Source organism: Anthonomus grandis, chromosome 4, assembly GCF_022605725.1.
Source record: "Anthonomus grandis grandis chromosome 4, icAntGran1.3, whole genome shotgun sequence".
Classification (NCBI taxonomy): Eukaryota; Metazoa; Arthropoda; class Insecta; order Coleoptera; family Curculionidae; genus Anthonomus; species Anthonomus grandis.
In genome coordinates this window covers 38,205,687-38,225,829 of record NC_065549.1, presented here as the reverse complement: position 1 = coordinate 38,225,829, position 20,143 = coordinate 38,205,687, and the positions used below count along the sequence as shown (strand labels likewise).

At 33.4% G+C, this 20,143-nt stretch overlaps 1 protein-coding gene across 2 annotated transcripts in view; it reads right to left on the bottom strand.

Annotated features, from left to right (window-relative positions):
- LOC126735791 (titin-like) overlaps nucleotides 1-20,143 on the bottom strand; it is a 291,189-nt gene that overhangs the window by 204,387 nt on the left and 66,659 nt on the right. For both annotated transcript variants that reach the window (XM_050439900.1, XM_050439901.1), the window contains exons 21-22: nucleotides 6,889-6,911; nucleotides 6,786-6,825 (exon numbers count right to left, since the gene is read on the bottom strand). In XM_050439900.1, coding sequence (XP_050295857.1) covers nucleotides 6,786-6,825; nucleotides 6,889-6,911 — 63 coding nt within the window. The remainder of the gene's footprint in view (nucleotides 1-6,785; nucleotides 6,826-6,888; nucleotides 6,912-20,143) is intronic.

Here is a 20,143-nt window from a genome sequence, read left to right as displayed (position 1 = left end):
ATTTTACAAATATTTGTAAAATTTTCTTGTTGACCAAAACTAAAAATTGAATTATTCTCAATTTATTCTAAATGTAGTACGCTGTTAAAAAGGTGATGATAAATGGTGCATACAATGGCAGAAAGAGTTGAATTATTTTTTGGAAATAATCAATGTGCTAATAGAACGGCGGAATTATTTAATGAGCGACATGAAAACAGCAAGGTGCAGCGAAAGTATGTATTAGAGCTTGTTTCCAAATTTCGAGAAACTGGATCAGTGGCGAATCGCAAACGCAATATTGAAAATCCCGTAAGGAATGAAGGTATGGAAGTGGCTGTACTAGGGCATATTAATCTTGATCCTACATTAAGTACCCATCAATTGGAAACTGTCACAGGTATTAGTCGACGTAGTATCCAAAGAACTCTAAAAGCTCATAAGTTCCATCCGTACAAAATACATCTTTTGCAAGAGCTAAATAAAGATGATTTTGATCGGCGATCACAATTTAGTGAAATTATGAGTGAACGAATTATTAATGACCCAATTTTTTTGTTTAATACTTGTTTCTCTGATGAAAGCTCTTTTTTCCTGAATGGCTTGATCAATCATCATAACTGCTGATATTGGTCCGACAATAATCCTAAAGAGTATCGTGAGGTACACACCCAATACCCACAAAAGTTAAATGTCTGGGCTGGTATCTTTGGTGATAATTTAGTTGGTCCATTTATTTTACCTGGAAATCTGACAGGTAAAATGTACTTAGAGCTATTACAACATGCCATTGATTGATGGATTGGATAGATTGATCTTTCAGCAGGATGGTGCCCCACCACATTATACGTTATTCGTGCGAGAATATTTGGATCGGACGTTTCCAGGACGATGGATTGGAAGAAGAAGTGCTATTGAATGGCCTCCACGATCGCCGGATTTATCACCTTTAGACTTTTTTCTTTGGGGTCACTTAAAAAGCAAAGTTTATGAGACTGAACCCACTTCGTTAGAAGATTTACAAGGCAGAATTGTAAATGAGTGTCTCGCCTCAAATCACGCCTGAAGTATTGCAGAACGTGCGACAACGCTTTGAGCAAAATCTTTTTTATTGTATGGAAAATAGAGGTGGCTATTTTGAACATTTATTATAAGTTAACACTTATAATATTGACGTCAAAATATTCTGTAATATGATAGAGCTATCTCATTTTTTGTCTCATAATTTAATAATACTTGATGGTTTTGTCCTACTGCCTGGCATTGTTTTTCTTAAAAGTACCTTTAGTAGTCTATGATAAAGTAAAAATATTGAAAATTACCTTTTAAGGTTTAAATGCGAAAATTTTAAAAAGTACTTACTTAAATTGCGTCAAACCAAGAACCCTTATAAAAAGAATTAAAAGACCTTTCCAATGAGGTATCACTCGACCCCCCTTCCCATTTAAGATTTTAGGGGTAGTGCCACCCCCGCTTAGGGGGTTGTAGGTGGGAAAGTAATTTCAAAAGGTGGTGAGTAGAATAGAGACTAAATTTAGAGAATTCGGTCATGTTAGAGATCTGCCGAAATCTGGTCGTCCTGCTAGAGATGAAAATGAACAACTTGACGTTTTACTTTCTTTGGAAGAAAATCCATTTACTCCTCTGTCACGGATTGGGAAAAATTTATACATCACAGAAAACTATAGTTCACCGAATAGTTAAAAAGCACAAATATCATCCCTACAAAGTTATTCCTGTGCAAGAGTTATTTGATGACGATTTCGATAGGCGAAAGGAGTTTTGTGAACGCTTACAAAACATGTGCAATCTAAATAATAATTTAGTAACAAATATTATTTTTTCCGATTAATCCACGTTCTGTTTGAATGGTAGTGTGAACGGACAAAATTGTCGATTTTGGGCAACAGAAAATCCGCATTGGATGATGGAGGTAAACACCCAGTACCCTCAAAAACTAAATGTGTGGTGTGGAATAGTGCGCGGAAGAGTAATAGGTCCCTTTTTCTTTGAACAGACTTTAACGGGACAAGTGTATCTCGATTTTCTCCAATTTGAATTAGTTCCAGCATTACTAGCTTTATTTCCAAATTCATTGGACCCAGACTATCCAGACGAAGAACTAATTTTCCAGCAAGATGGCGCTCCTCTGCACTATGATGCCACTGTGCGTACATTTTTGGATGAAACCTTTCCCAATCGGTGAATAGGAAGAAGAGGACCCATCGAATGGCCTGCTAGGTCGCCTGACCTAACACCAATGGACTTTTTTTTGTGGGGATACCTCAAGTCGAAGGTATTTGTTATTAGGCCAAATAATCTAGACGACTTGAAAGAGAGAATTCGCAGAGAAGTGCGCGCCATAACTCTGAAAATGATTGAAAATGTGCAACGAGGCTTTATTGATCGCGTTGGATATTGTCAAGCCGTGAATGGCAACCATTTTGAACATATAACTTAATTTTTGTTCTTTTTTTATTTGTTACATGAATCGTCTTTTTTTCGATAACTGTTGACTTTAGGTATAGGAAATGATGCATGAGACATACGTAGAATTCCACGCGAAATTCAAAAATGAAGTAAAAAAAGGTGTTTCCTTTTGAAAAAATGAAGTTGATGGTCGTAATGTATTTTTGAGCAACCCTGTATATACAAACTTCACGTACAAAAATGCGCAACTTGAAATAAAAATCGACGGGTCCGAGCGTTTTTTTTTTCGATCACACCCCTGAATTTTAAATGAATTTAGACATAACTTTTGGAATGAACTGTATATTAATTCCCTCTTAGAGGTGACAAAATCATATTTGTCATTTAAAACAAAAAGAGGTATTACCTGGCTAATCCAACAAAATTTATTTTGATTTACATATACAGCTTAGTGAGCAAATTATTCACAAATTTAAAAATGACAATAGAGAATTAACTTATCTGGACGAGCTGGAAACTGAAAGGGAAATAAAACGAAATTCCGAATCCTTAAATTTAATCATCTACAGCAGTAATATCAATAACACAATAAAAACTTTTTATGATTATATTTTAATGCCTCTGCCCTAAGATCTTTATTGATCCTGCAATTGATACGGTCCATAACATTTCATAGTAATGCCTCTTTATAATTTAACTTAGTTTCTTTTACTAATCTTTGATTGGGATTTACTTCCGATACACTCGAGACTTACTGCAATCTTTTTCTGTTGACCAATTTGCCATATTATGTTGCCAATGCTAACATCACTAAGCCGACGAAAGATTTTTTTTAAACATTGAATGTCATTTTATAATAGTGTCCAATAAAATGTGAAGGAATTCAATTTAACTCTCGCTTCATTTTAAAATATTTTTGGTTATTGACTAAAAGTTACTGCGCACCTCGGGCTGCGGTTCTCAGTACCTTAATGAAATAGCATTATTAGGCGCAATTCACACAGAACAGGCGTATGGCGGTGGCGTGGGACTGGCGTAGTAGGCGCATGTGCCACTTGCATGTTTGCTTATGAGGCAATACAGATAGAAATGGCGAGGGACAAGGATGGCATAGTCACGCTACCGCCACGTAACTTCGACGCCACGAGTGGCTTACACTAGTGGTTAATGCCATATACCAAACAGCGTTTTATATTGCTTCTTTTCATCTATTTGCTAAAATGCTGGACGATTTTTTATTTAATATCGAGTTCTATGAAGAAGTACAACAATATGCTGTTCTATACGACTATAGAAGGTCGGATTATTGCAATAGAATTGCACAAGATCAAGCATGGGAAAAAATATCAAATAAATTCAGTGACAATGGTAAGTATATACGTCTTTAATAATAAAAGATGTTTAAACTTGTTTTTACAAATGGTGGGACAATGAAAATTTTATAAGAATTTACCATAGTTCTCGACCTTTAAAAAAAACACCAAGACCTGTTAATTTTTTTTAAGGCAAAGACATTTTATGAATATTTTCAATTCTGTCCTTTGTGTACCGCTAAACTCGGAAGCATTCAGTTGTAGTGCGTTAGAGAGATATTTTTGTTTGCGAAGTATCAGTCCGCGTGTCAAAAATCGTTCTTAGTAAATAATTATTTTATTGCTAAAAGGTATGTAAATATTGCCTATTTTCGATCTATTTACTAATAGTTTACTTTGGTTAACCTTAAGAATGGCTTTGTATGAAAAGGAGCAAGACAGACTAGAAAAATTAATGCAGGAATGTTTGGAAAATGACTTTGAAGAAGAATTGCCTCTGGATGAATCTGATGATGAAGAAGAATGCGTCGTCGAAACAGAGGTTTATGATCCTGATAGTGAACAGGATATTTCGGATACTGAAATTGAAGTAAATGAATACAATGAAGGTCCCTTTTTTATAGGCAAAGACAAGACCACAAAGTGGCGAAAGCATTGTCTTCAAAAGCTGTCCGAACACGAGCCGAAAATTTGGTTACGCATTTGCCTGGTCCCAAAGGAAATTTAAAAAATCAAAAATCTCCAATAAGAATATGGCAGCACTTTTTTTCTGAAGAGATAGTAAATACCATTGTCCAGTATACAAACCAACATATTGAATCCGTACGTGGCAATTATTCACGCGAAAGAGATGCTAAACCCACAGATTCTGTTGAATTGCTTGCTTTGATAGGTCTCCTTTATTTAGGTGGATTGTCATTTAAATGCTGAAGATTTGTGGAAAACTGATGGCACTGGTGTTGAAATTTTTAGACTTACAATGTCCTTACAAAGATTTCGCTTTTTATTAAGACATTTACGTTTTGACGATATGGAGACACGTGAAACTCGTAGAGCCATAGACAAGTTGGCGCCAATAAGGGCTGTTTTTGATAACTTCGTGCAAAAATGTAAATCTGGACTTACTCCATTTCACTATGTTACTGTGGATGAAAAACTAGAAACCTTTCGCGGTCGGTGCAGTTTGCTCCAATACATACCAAGGAAACCGAATAAATATGGACTAAAAGTGTGTGACTCAAAGGTGTTTTATACATGTAGTATGGAAGTTTATGTGGGTAAACAACCTAAAGACCCTTTTCAAGCTAGCAACTCTCCAGATGCTGTTGTACAAAGATTGTGTGAAACAATTAGAGGTACTGGTAGGAATGTAACAACTGAAAGCTGGTTTACCAGTTACAGCCTTATAGAGAATTTAAAGCAAAATTTTAGACTAACCTTAATAGGAACAGTAAGAAAAAATAAAAGAGAACTTCCGATCGAATTTTCACAACCCATAAATCGTCAAGAAAAATCATCAATGTTTGGATTTAATGAAACCTGTACACTTGCATCCTATATACCCAAGAGGAGTAAAAATGTTTTGCTAATGTCCAGTTTACACAAGGATGATGCTTTGGATTCTAAAAATGGAAAACCGGAGATCATTACAATGTGCAATCAAACTAAAGGAGGGGTCGATACGGTGGATAAGTTATGTTCAGTTTATAATTGTGCCCACGCTACTCGAAGATGGCCAATGGTCATATTTTATAGTATGTTAAATGTTGCCGGAATAAATTCATTAGTTGTGTACCAAGCTAATGATCCAGATGGAAAAATAAAGTGTAAATAATTTTTACGTCAACTTTCATTCAAGCTTATTGAAGCTCAACTTAAAGCTCGTGTAGAGATTCCAAATATATCAAAAGTTACCAAACTTAGAATCCACGAGATCCTTGGAACATAGACTTCAGAAAATCCAGTTGAAAATCCAGTACTAAATCGACGCGGACGTTGTATTTTATGCCACAGAAAAAAAAATCGTCCTACCCGATATTTTTGCAAAAAATGCAATGCAGCTGTATGCTTAGATCATGCTATCACCACTTGTCCAGATTGCTTTGAAACAGCTGAGTGAGAAAATTGACTTTTTAGTTTTAGGTTTTTTTTAATCTCGTTTATTTCTTTTCTCTTGTATAATTATTCGCCGATTATGTTAAAATAAAAAACAAACAGTTGAAGTAAATGTTACTAACGTTAAAATGTATTTTTTATTCAAACCAAAAATATTTTTAGTTTTTATTTTAAAAGAAATAATCTTTTTAGCTACAAGTGGTTGCTGCGGACTCTTAGTCCGCAGCGACCACTATTTTTTTGAAAATGGGTGCGACCGCTGAAAGGTTAAAAAAGGGTAGACGTACTCAATTTAAGGTTCGTGATAACCTTTAGTCATGAGAGCAGGTGCTTAGCAATTAGAGACTAAAAACGTATTTTTTTTGTTCATTAGATTCATCTTGGGGTGCAGATCAGGTACAAAATGGTACCACCTTAGATAAACTTTAGTTTACGTCAGCTGCTCCACAATCGAGGATTTAATTGCAAAAATCGGCCAAGCATCGATATAAATGATTATTTAAAACAAAGGGCAGTACCTAGATGTGTTTTTAGAAAAGTTTAAACGATTTTAAGTTTATTTAATTTTATTCGTCTTAAACAAACTATTTTATATTAACGCTACTATTTATCACATTTTAATGTCTCTATTTTTCTCTCAGTTAACACAAATGCCTGGAATTCATGGTATTTGGTTAAATAAACATTAGACAAAACAAAATAAACTTTAAAACTCAGATATCAATTGCAACTTACGCTGTGTTACCGATTGTGTGAAGTGTTAAGTTTAGGATTGGAAAAACTGCAAAAGTTGCAATTTAAAAAGGGATTTCGATCTATACATGTTCGGCTTAAAATGTTCGAAAGTAAATCAGCTTTTGGATACCCTATATATTATATCCAAATTTTCTATGTCCGTTATTTTTGTTCTAGTCTTAGATTATTAGGTAATAGTCAGAATTATCTTACCTGATGGATCTGGCGTTAGATCGAAATCCATTTGTGGAATCTAAATGAAAATGTGAACACATTAGTAATATTGAAATAATTTTCAATCATCATAAGTACTAACCGATTCTTCTAAAATTCCACCTCCTGAAAAGTAAAAAATGTATAATTTAGTAAATTATAATAAATACTTGTTTAGTAGCAAGGTTTTATTATTATGTTTTATTCAAATAAAAGATTCTAAAATACAAGTTATAAAAATGCATTTATATAGAATAATTAAAAAATACACTCGCCGGCACAAAATGCCACCATCCTGAAATATTGGCCAAGTTTGATGTTTTATAAATTTTTTATTTTTTATCAGATTCTCGCGATTTTGCCATCAGTTTTTAGATACATTTATTGTGATTTTTTAAAATCATTTTGTAAAGTAGCATTTTTTGATTAGGCTATATTATACAGGAGTAAAACAAATTGTTGTTTTTTCTCGTAATTTCAAAAGACCCTGTAGGAAAACTAAGGTAGATAATTCTGTTTACATACTGTTCCTTGTATTCTTTTATGTATTCTAAACATTTCAATTTTTAATTCATTCCATTATCTCATTTCTGCTGCGAGCTGCAAATTTTTTATTAAAACGCTGATTTGAAGCGTATTTTTATTAGGAGCAACAAACACTAGGTATATCATAAAGCTAATAAAAAAAAACAATTTTAATAGCGTGTATTTCCTCCTCTCGCAGCAATAACAGCTTGCAGTCTTCGCGGCATTGAATGAATACGGTTCCTTATTCTTTCTTGAGCAATAGCCTCATATTCTTCGATCAGCGCTAGTCGTAAGTCTTGCAAGGTTTGTGGTTGTACAAGACAACGACGAACGGCCCTTTTAAGTTGATCCCAAAGATGTTCTATTGGGTGGAGATCCGGGTTACATGCGGGCCATTTCAATCTTGGGAGTCCAACTTCATCCAGATATTCGCTCACTACATGTGCAACGTGAGGTCTAGCATTATCATGCATTAATGTAAATTGGTTCCCAATAAATGGAGCAAATGAGACAACAACTTCTTGAAGGATTTCCTCAATGTAACGGTGGGCGGTTAGAGCTCCATTTTCAATAAATACAAGATTGGTGCGTGCTTCGGTAGAAATACTCGCCCAAATCATGACTGAACCGCCACGATATGAGAGTTCTGAAATTGTGCAGTCAGCATATCTTTTATTTCTACGTCTGTATACCCGCTCACGACCATCCGGCGTCCTTAAACAAACCCTGGATTCATCTGTGAATAGTACGTTTGCCCACTGTTCTAGAGTCCACTTAAAATGCGATCTTGCAAACCTCAGTCGGTGTTGTCGATGCCGAGGAAGTAATTGTGGACATCTTTCTGACCTTCGTGAATAAAGTCCAGCTTCTGCTAATCTTCTACGTATCGTTCTTTCACTTACACTTACTTCATGAAGTATTCGCAAGTCATTTTTTAGACACATAGCAGTAGATCTTCGATCTCTTAAAGAACTAATGGTGACAAAGTGATCATCAGCTGCAGTGGTCATTCTTCTTCTGCCAGAGCCTTGTCGTCTAGTAAAAATTCCCGTCTGTAAATACCTATTCCAGGCATCTCGAACTGTAGACCGCGGAAATCTCAGAGTACGGGCGACATAACTTTTGCTACGGTCATCCTCTATTAATGCAACAATTCTACCCACGTCTGCTGGAGTTAATACCATATTGACACACAACAAATTATAATAGTGACACTGTCAAACTTTATGTCACATTAATTGCGTCCTTAGCCAACGTCGATGATTTTTAACCGAAAACTTGACATTAATTATCTAAAAATAAGCTTCAAATCAGCGCTTTAATAAAAAATTTGCAGCTCGCAGTAGAAATGAGATAATGGAATGAATAAAAAATCGAAATGTTTAGAATATATCAAAGATAAAAAGAAACAGTATGTAAACAGCCACCTTCATTTTCCTACAGAGTCTTTTGGAATTACGAGAAAAAACAACATTTTGTTTTACTCCTGTATAATAGAGCCTAATCAAAAAATGCTACTTTACAAAATGATTTTAAAAAATCACAACAAATGTATCTAAAAACTGATGGCAAAATCGTGAGAATCTGATAAAAAATAAAAAATTTATAAAACGTCAAACTTGGCCAATATTTCAGGGTGGCGGAACTTCAAAATAGCCCCTAAAAATTGTATACATATTTAAGACTTAAAACTTTACCAGAATGATAACTTAACAAGAAAATATGATGCCTAAAACTTCTCATAGTGGTTAAATAAAGAGAAAAAAAGTATTTATATCTATCTGTAAATATGGTCCCAAAGAGAACTTCATGAAAGACATTACAACTAACATAACCAACTACACATAGATAAAGTGAGATCTAATGGATGGTTGATAAAGGAATTACTTTTACTTATCTGAACAAGCTATTCGGGATCAAATCGTTACTAGAAATAATTACAAAAAAATTATAATGAAGGATACAAATGTAAAAAATTTCATCAGAAAACCGACACTGTGCAGCATATAACATCTGCTTGCCCATACTTGACTACTTTTACAGATACATCCAAATCTGCAATGTTGTGCATCAAAAACTTGCGAGCAAATGGAGTCTGCTCTTTGGTTTAAGAATGAACTACCTCTTTTATTATTACCAATTATTATCACTAATTGTATGGTGATGAATAACAAGCCTGTTATTATGGTACTAAATAAGATAGATAATACAGTATTTCTTATTGATCGGCTTGTTCAAATATTAACAATTGTGTATACGTTAAGGGAAACATGCTAAATATCTAGGCCTTGCCATTGAAATCAAGCAAATATGACATGTAAATGTGAGCTTATGTAGCGGCTTTGCGAGATTAGCGAAATTTTAAAACAAATATTCTGTATTAGGTACAAAGGCCCAGAAAGCTTCTTATCTGGTGTTTGTCAGTGAGTTGTGGCCAATTTTCGATTGCTTTTACTTTATCTGGATCAGCCGTGACACCCTTTTCTGCTATTACATGACCAAATTATCGAATTTCTTTTTGAAATAAGCAACATTTTCTAAGACCTTCAAGAGTTTCAGCTTAACAAATACCGCGCGAATATTCTTTAAATGATTTTTAAATATTTTCCCAGTATGATGACGCCATCCAGATAAACTAAACATGATTCCCAAGTCATTCCACGTAATACAGTTTCCATAAGCCTTTCAAAGGTGGCTGAAACATTGCTAAAGGCAGAGTCTAAAGGGCATAAGTGTAAGGTGTCAAGATGCTGTTCCAACTTCTAGATGCATATTTGTCTACCAGTATCCAATCTTTAGATCGAGCATTGAGAACCATTGTGGACCTGATGACGTGTCATCAATTCTTGGTAAAAGATAAATGTCTTTCTTGGTAATGTCATTAGTCGCCGATAGTTTACACAAAATCTGGTAGATCCGTCTTTTTTCTTACAACTAGTACAACTGAAGATGTTCAAGGACTCTGGGATTGTTCAATCACTCCTTGTGTCCTCATTTCTTGAATCATTAAGGAAATTTCATCTTGTTTAGCCATTGGAATCCTTTAAGGTGCTTGTTTTATCGTGCACCAAATCTCTACTTTCCAGTTCATTAGCGTGCAAGAAAATCACATCTTGATTTTTTTCAAGATGTCCCAATTTACTACATTCATCCATGGTTAAATTAGTAGAAGATTCTTCAAATAGGTTTTGTAAACATACAGGAAAATGTCTGCTTGAACAACGACTGCTCCTCTAAGACATAGCTTAAGATTGATTGCCTTTTCTTCATTATTCCAGTGATTTACGATAGCAGCAGCCTCAAACTATTCAAGTAGGTACTCCATGCTTCTTTGCCGTCGAATTTTGGTGGCTTCACTTTCATCATTGTTTGCACTCCAGGATTGGGATAAAGAGGGGCACGCTTTAATCTTATCTCTAATACTTGGATCTTTTTTTGTACAGGGTGTCCCATTTTGGGTAGTTTTGCGGGATATCTCCGTTATTTTTAGAGACAGAGAGTTGCGGTTTTCGCCAGACTATGCTATTTTTTCGTAAAAATAAAGATGCTGTTAACAAAATTTTTAGAGCCCTTTTATTTTTTTAAGATACAGAGCATGTTTGAAATTCTTGCATTCTGGGACCTCCTTTGTATCTCCGTTATTTTTAAAGATTTTGTAAAAGTAAAAACTCCCTCTTATATTTTTTTTCCCGTAGAATCTAGTGGCGTAGATATATTTTGTTGTGACTAATAGTTTTTGAGTTATAAACCAAACTTTTGTTTTTTTAACACCCTATATATTTATGGTTCATAAAAATGGTCTTTTTTTTACCTTTTCAAAAATATATAACAATATAGACTTATTTTCAAAAATATGCAAATAACTAACAATTTTCTAAACTAAATGCATAATTTAATAGTAGGCCATGAATAACAATAATAGACAAATAAAAAGTTACAAATTAATACCGACAAATGGGGAATTGCATCATTCTTATTTTTTTTGTAATAAAAGAACATAAAAAAACAAATAAAATCTATAAGAAATAGACACAGAAAAAAAAATAAAATAAACACTATAAGAAAACAACCATATAACAAAACAATATTTTCACAAGAGATGCTCAAAATGACCACCATCTTCTCTGATACAAAATTGGAACATCATTGTAACCCTTTGAACAGCATTCAAAATAATAATTTATCTCTGTCTCAGATTTTGAAATGCCAAATGAATTGCGTCTTGAAGTTCTATTAGATTATTGCATTGTCTTTTATACACTTGATCTTGTAAATACCCTCATACAAAAAAATCTAAAATCGAGAAATCGGGGACCGTGAAGGCCATCTAACAGGTCCGTTGGTACCTATCTATCTTTGAGCAAAGTTATTTTCAAGAAATGCCCTCACTAGCCCAGAGTTATGACTTGGGGCACCATTTTGTTGTAGGTAGACAGTGTCATATTGGGCTAGAGGAATATTTTCCAGAAGTTCTGGAATAACTTCCGCAAGTATGTCTAGGTACCAACATGCTGTAAGACCCCCTTCAAAAATTCAGTATACTATTTGTTTTCTCAAAATAAAACAAGAGACTCCAACTCCAAAGCATCTTTGATGTGCTCTTTCAAATATTAAATATCTATTTTCTGCATGCCAGTTTCGAGTATTATGTCGGGTAAAAATGCCCGCACTTGAAAAAAGCATTCATCAGACCAGGTAACGAGTCTGCCAAATAAGTTATTGGCATCAATTTGCCGCTAATATTATTCAAATTAATCAAACCAGATGTATTAAGAGCAATTTTATTTTAAAAGCTATATTATTGATTGATATTTAATAATATCAAATGTATTCCCACTTATGTAAACTTCTGGGCTTAACTGACAAGTGAGTACATTCCATTCGTTCACCTTTAACTATAATGTTTCTTACGCATATAACACCAAACTCATTTCAGTTAGCACTGATGATGGCTCATATGCCGAAAGTGCTCTGCTAAGCTTTTAAAATAAAATTGCTCTTAATACATCTGGTTTGAATATTTTGTATTGTCCTTCGAGCAACACAGCCACTTCCTTCTGCTAATATTATTGCGAAAATAGCTTCTGGCATCTATAAAAGGTCATAAAACATTTATTTCTTTTTCTTCCCTATTTTCTTTATTGTATGCTTTAGGACGCGGCTGAACAAAAGATCCGTGCCCAAGTAAATTGTCCTTTAAACGAGCAAATATACCAAAATCGGTTGCCTTGTTGCTCTCTGAATATCTAACAAGCATAAAATTAAAACATTAGAAATTGATAAGTAGTCATATAACGGCTTTTAACTTATCTATGGAAATATAGTTCCGAAGCTTATTCAGCATTTTCATTGCTTTGTATAAAACGTACAAGCATATTACTTTTCATAATTTTCAAATGCTGCTATTTTTTGGCAATATTCACAAATAAAGAAAATAAATGGGTTTTCAAGCACAAACTCAATCAAAAACAGAGAAATGTCAATCAAAACCCGAATATAGTTGACACTTATTTAGTTATTTGCAATTTTTTTGTTTCTTGTTATAAACAGCCATGGCCTCCCACTAAATTATGAATTAGATCATTTAAATTTAGAAAATTGTTTTCTATCTACACCACTAGATTTCACGGAAAAAAACTATAAGAATAAGGTTTTACTTTTACACAAACTTTAAAAATAATGAAGATACGATGGGGATCCTAAAATGCAAAATTTTCAAAAATGCCCTGTATCTTAAAAATTAAAAGGGCTATGAAAATTTTGTTAATGGCATCTTTAGTCTTACGGAAAAGTAGTACAGTGTTGCGAAAACTGCAACTTTCGATCTCTAAAAATAACGGAGATATTCCGCAAAAGTACCCAAAACGGGACACCCCGTACTTGCCCCAATTCTTCTTCCACTGTTGCTTCGAAGTTAGTCATTTATTGTTTCTGTTTTATCTTCAGATCTTCTCTAAGTTGTAAATCCCGGTCCTCTTATTTTCTGTCTCGTTTATCCTGCTCCTTTTTAAGATTAGTTTATAAAATTTAGTAAGTCTTCTTTTATGGTCTTTAGAAGGTGTTCTTGTCTCGATCTTCATTTTCTTTTTTAGATTAGATTTCATTGTCTGTAATACATATTCCCGTTTCCTTTCTTGTTCTTTTTTCTGTTTCCAGTCTGTTTTTGCTCGCCAAACTTTTTAAATAAAGCTCCATTAATTTCACGGTTTTCACTTAAATGGGCTTTCAAATATCCTTTACTTCTGACCCCAATTGTAACGAAATTCAGAAACACACTTTTATTGATAACGTCAAAAAACTTAACGTGACTAAGGTTAAATCATTTCCAAGGTAAAAACTGACTAAACAATTAAAACTTAATGAATTGTCACTGAACGCGGTCCCTTTTAAAGATCAACGGAACAATTTAGAATTTTCTTTAGTCTTTGTATTAAAAAAACTTTTTTTCCTCTCTATGCAGCTATGAAAATGGATTAGAATATAGTCAAAATCGCTCTTATCGTGCAGGTGTATCGGATTATCAACGACAAACTTTTGTATTTACGTTTCATTTCAAATTGCGTAACAACGTTTTTTAACTACAACGCGTCAGATAAACGAAACAGATAAATGCAGCGTTAATGTATCAAAAGAAGATAAAATGATAAATGTCAGTGGTTCTAAAACAATTACTTTCCTAAGAAACATGCCTGTCTCGTTTCGATTGACGGATGACATTATTTGTCACAAGATAATTTAAATTTCAAATTATGGAAAAGAAAAAGCCTTTTTGTGGATTTCTAAATCCTCAAGCCAAAAAAATGGTACTTAATGTTATTAATTACTTCGAGAACGAAAAAGAAAATAAAGGGTTGCCTAAGAATGTACAAGAAGAAGTAGCTAAAGCGCTTGGAATTAGTTTAAGAATGGTGCAAAAGGTTGTATATGAAAACAAGAACAACCTTATTCCCAAGAAGGAAAAAAAGTGTAAAAGGAAAAAGCCGAAGATTTAAGTGATTATGTAAAAATGGAAGTAAGATATAGGATTTATGAACTATATAGGCTAAAAACAAATATAACGCTGCCATTTCTGAGGGATGTTTTAAAGCAACGCGACACTTTGGAAATTGGACTTTCTGCTTTATCAAAATTAATTAAAAGCATAGGTTTTCGCTATAAAAAAGACTGCAATAGAAGATATTTGTGTGAACTACCAAATATTGTGAGCAGACGAATAGGATTTTTACAATATACACACAATGAAAAATCAAAGTTAAGGAAAGTGGTATTCTTAGATGAAACTTGGATATTTTTAAACGGGAGTGGAATAAAATCTTGGCAAGATGAATCTGTGAAAAGCGTGAAAAGAAAAAAAGGATGTGGTCAGGGAAAACGATTTATTATTTTACATGCCGGGTCTTCAACCGGATTCGTTCCAGGTGCAAGTTTAATTTTTTCTTCTAAGTCTAAAAGTATGGATTATCATGACAATATGAATTGCGAAATGTTTGAAAAATGGTTAAAGAAACAGTTAATACCGCAACTAACCGTAACTTGCAAGAACCTTCCTTAATAGTATTAGACAATGCATCATATCATTCAAGAATTTTGAATAAACAACCAAATGGAAGTTGGAGAAAAAGCGAAATTTATGAATGGTTAGTAGAAGAAAATCAGAATCCCTTGCTAAACTCCGAACTTCTTTCAATTGCAAAATCACTGAAAATACCAAAAATATAGGCTGTTGACGAAATAGTACGTGAATATGGCCATGAAGTTTTAAGATTGCCACCATACCATTGTCAGTTTAATGCCATTGAGCTTATATGGGCAGGGTCAAAATCTTATTATGAGAAGCATGTGGGTGCTGGGCTTAGGTCTGACCAGGTTGAAGCTGTTTGGAATGAGGCATTGAATCATATCACAAAGGAGTATTGGCGGAAATCAGTGGATCACACAGAAAACATTATTAGAACCTGGTGGAAGAGAGAAAAAGTACTCGATATCCAAGTTGAACTATTGATCATTGCTCTATTTGAAGAAGATTCGGAAAATGACGAAGAGTTTTCCGACTCTGTTAGTTATAATGATAGTTATAATTAATTTCTTTTTTTAGTCAAATTTGTTACTTTATTTTTACACTTTCACTTAAATCTTCAGTCTTCGGCTTCTTCCTTTTACACTTTGTTTCCTGCTTGGAAATAAGATTGTTCTTGTTTTCATACACAACCTTTTGCACCATTCTTAAACTAATTCCAAGCGCTTTAGCTACTTCTTCTTATACAGGGTGTCCCATTTTGGGTACTTTTGCAGGGTATCTCCGGTAGATGTGGTTTTTGCGACAGTGTGCTACTTTTTCGTGAAAATAACGATGCCGTTAACAAAAATTCCGAAGCCCTCTTAGTTTTTAAGATATAGGCCATTTTTGAAAATTCGACATTTTGGGACTCTCCTTGTATTACTGTTATTCTTTAACTTATCGAATATGTAAAAAAACAGTTTTATAGATTTTTTTCCGTAGAATGCAGTGGCGTAGATTATTTTTTTTTAATATTTACTGTTTTTGAGTTATAAGCCAAACTTATGTTTTTTTTAATGAAACACCCTGTATATATATATGCACTAATAAATTTGTCTTCTTTTTAACTTTTCAAAAATATATAATGGTATGCACTTTTTTTAAGAAACATACAAATAAATGACAATTTTCTAAAATTAAGGACATAAATTTATTAGTAGGCCATGACTCTTGTTGATAACAAAACAAAAGTCAACTAAATGTCAAATATTTATATTTTACGGTTTCTTAAGTCAAATGTTTGTATTGTAGGTATTTGTTTTTTTCTTTATTTAATAAATTCTTTGAAAAATGGCAGCGTATGAAAATTACGAAAAATATGATATGTTGGTATGTTTTATACAAAGTAACGAAAATTCTGAAGAAGCTTCGGCGTTATATTTTCAAAGGTAAGTAAGCGATAATGGGTACTAAAATTTAAATTACGAATATAAGTTTGTGTTTGTTAGATATCCAGAGAGGCGACAACCCTTTATTGAGATATTTGCTCGCTTAAAAGCAAAGCTTAGTTGAACACGGAACCTTTGTTCGCCCGCGTCTGAAAACCTATAACAAGGAGAATAAGGAAAGAAAAGAAATAGATGTTTTGGGATATATTGAAGCAACACCTTCAGCAGAAAATTTGAGAAAGATATTGGTGTGTCAAAAACTAATGCTCAAAGGATCCTAAAAAAATACAAGTATCATTCGTATAAATTTAGTATTGTGCAACAGTTGCATCCTGGCGATGCTGACCGCCGAGCACTGTTTTGTCGGTGGTCTCTACAACAAATCGAAGCTAATGATTTGTTCGGCAGTTCGACATTTATTGTTCGAAAGGGCACAACAGGGACGTTTTGCAGTTGGAGTGTCTTGTTTTATTTTGGGCAGAAAAATAGTTTATCGGATTTTTGAAGTAGGTCTTACAGCACGTAGATACCTAGAGATCCTTGAGGAAGTTATTCCTGAACTGCTAGAAAATATTCCGCTAGCACAATATAATGCAATTTACTTACAACAAGATGGTGCTCCTAGTCATAATTCAAGGCTAGTAAGGGAATCTCTTGAGAATAATTTTCCGCAAAGATGGATAGGTACCAATGGACCTGTAAGATGGCCCCCACGATCTCCAGATCTTTCAATTTTGAATTTTTTTTTATGGGGATATCTACAAAATGAAGTGTATAAAACACGTTATGATGGAATTGCCGAACTTCGAGAGGCAATTAACTTAGCCTTTCAAAATCTGCGAAGGAGACCAATGGTTCTATTTAATGCCATTGAAAGAATCACAAAAATGTGCCAATTTTGCATTCGAGAGAATGGTCATCATTTTGAACATTACCTTTAATTTTTTTTTGTCTTTTTGTTAAATACAGTTGAGTTTTTTGTTTTGTATGTTTTGTTGCTTTATGCTACAAAACAAGCTTATGTTGTAAAAATTGGAGCTATACTGTTGTAGTGTATTTTTTTTTAATAATATGCTTTTGTCTCAATAGGTATATTTTGATTGAATCCAATGTATTTGCAATGAATCCAATTCTTTGTTAGTGATTTGTCTAAGTTTTATCTTTGTTATTGTTATTCATGGCCTACTAATAAATTTATGTCCTTAATTTTAGAAAATTGTCATTTATTTGTATATTTCTTAAAAAAAAGTGCATACCATTATATATTTTTGAAAAGGTAAAAAGAAGACAAATTTATTAGTGCATATTTATACAGGGTGTTCCATTAAAAAAAACATAAGTTTGGCTTATAACTCAAAAACAGTAAATATTAAAAAAAAAATCTACGCCACTGCATTCTACGGAAAAATCTACAAAACTGTTTTTTTACATATTCGATAAGCTAAAGAATAACCAAAATACAAGGGGGGTCCCAAAATGTCGAATTTTCAAAAATGGCCTATATCTTAAAAAACTAAGAGGGCTTTGGAATTTTTGTTAACGGCTTCGTTATTTTCACGGAAAAGTAGCACTGTCGCGAAAACCGCATCACGCTAACGTTAAAAATAACGGCGATACCCCGCAAAAGTACCCAAAATGGGACACCCTGTACAGGGTGAGTTTTTCAAAGCGCCGAGTAGTATTATGCATTGATGATATTATTTATCGATGACGTGCTCCTGGACTATTATTTGGTTAAGTATTTTTCACATTTTAAAAATATTTTGGACTATACAGAGTGCTCCGAAAAAGCAGGGCACTACAAAAGTTAATTTTTTTAAATGGAACACCCTGTATTGCAAAACATTTTTGAATTCTTTGCGTAATTACCATCTTTTTTGATAATGGTTTAATATGCCAAAAACTAATAGTTTAGGAGATAAATCAAATATTGTTAAAAATTTAGAATTTGCACGCATCTCTTTAATATTAAAATTTAGCACCTAAATTTTGAATACAGACTTAATTTTTATCATCAGAAGTAAAATAAAGTTACTTTGATATGCGTGCTATGTAAAATTATTCATTTTGTTATACAGGGTGTTTTTTTTTGAAAGGCCAAACTTGCCCAACTTTAAATATAAAAATCTCTCTTATTTTAAATGAAACATCCTGTATATTTTCATGTCATCTAATAGCTTACTTAAGAGCCTATAAATTTTATTAATAATATTCTATCCCTATCTCTAATAGTTTTTGAAATATACTTATATTTCTTCATTTCGTGTTATTTTTTTCTTATAAAATGAAACAAATTTATGGACGTTTCTTTTTATTAAATTCACTTATTTTTATATAATAAAAGTTAATTTCTGTTTAACAAATGTTCAAAGATATGTCCTCCTTGTTCGATACGAATATTAATTCTTTTAATTATATTTTGTCGAACATGGTATAACATTCCTGGTGTTACGGTTTGACCGGCATTCCTAATTCTAATAATCATATCCTCCCTTGTAGTTGGTTTTGTTGCATAGACTTTATCTTTGAGATAACCCCACAGAAAGAAATCTAGCGGCGTAAGATCGCAAGACCTTGGCGGCCATGCAACAAATCCTCCGCGACCAATCCATCTTTGAGGATATTCTTGATCCAAATATTCCCTTACTGCACGATGAAAATGGGGAGGCGCACCATCTTGTTGAAACCACATACTTTGCCGTTCCTGGAGATTGACTTCTTCTAATAATTCAGGCAATTGCTGCTGTAAAAATACTCGATATGAATGCCCATTCAAAGGTTCATTAAAAAAATATGGTCCAATTATACGGTTATTATGGATGCCGCACCATACATCAAGGGACCAATGATTCTGGTGCTGAACCTCACGTACCCAATGAGGGTTCTCTGTTGCATAATAGTGCATATTATGCCTATTGACAGCAACATTGCTTTTAAATGTCGCCTCGTCGGAATACATAATATAGTTAACAAAATTTGGATTAATTTCAATTTTGCGAAGTAACCATTCACAAAAAGTTACACGTAGCTGAAAATCTTGATTGTGAAGTTCTTGATGCAACTTAATGTGATATGGGTGGTATTTATATTTCCGTGTTGTCCGGTTTACCGTTGTCTGCGAAACATCAGAAAGTAAGGCTAACCTACGGCTACCAATGTGGGGATCCTCCTCAATTTGCAAAAGAATTTCAAGTTCTTTACCTTCATTTGCCACCCTATTAACAACATTACGTTTTGGCAGATCCACGCTACCAGTCGTCATAAATCGGTCCATAACAACGCAAAAACTGCGGGAATCGGGTGTGCGCCGTTGAGGATATTTTTCTCTATATAGCCTTTGAGCTAGCAGACAATTTTTATTTGCTTCACCCAAAACAAAAATCATATCAATAAATTCATTTCTTGAATAATTAAATATATAACAAATCTAACTATTAATCTCTAATTAACTAATGTAACTGTCTTTTTGTTATTGAGATTTTTTTCATTTGTTTCCACGGCGCCTTGATGGATACATAAAAAATACGAGGTGCTTCAAAACTTTAAGTCGGCATTGTCAGTTTTTACAGGAGAAAAACAGAAAAATCCATGATATCTCAAAAACTGTTAGATATAGAGATAGGACATTATTAATAACATTTATAGGCTCTTAAGTAAGCTATTAGATGACATGAAAATATACAGGGTGTTTCATTTAAAATAAGAGAGATTTTTATATTTAAAGTTGGGCAAGTTTGGCCTTTCAAAAAAAACACCCTGTATAACAAAATGAATAATTTTACATAGCACGCATATCAAAGTAACTTTATTTTACTTCTGATGATAAAAATTAAGTCTGTATTCAAAATTTAGGTGCTAAATTTTAATATTAAAGAGATGCGTGC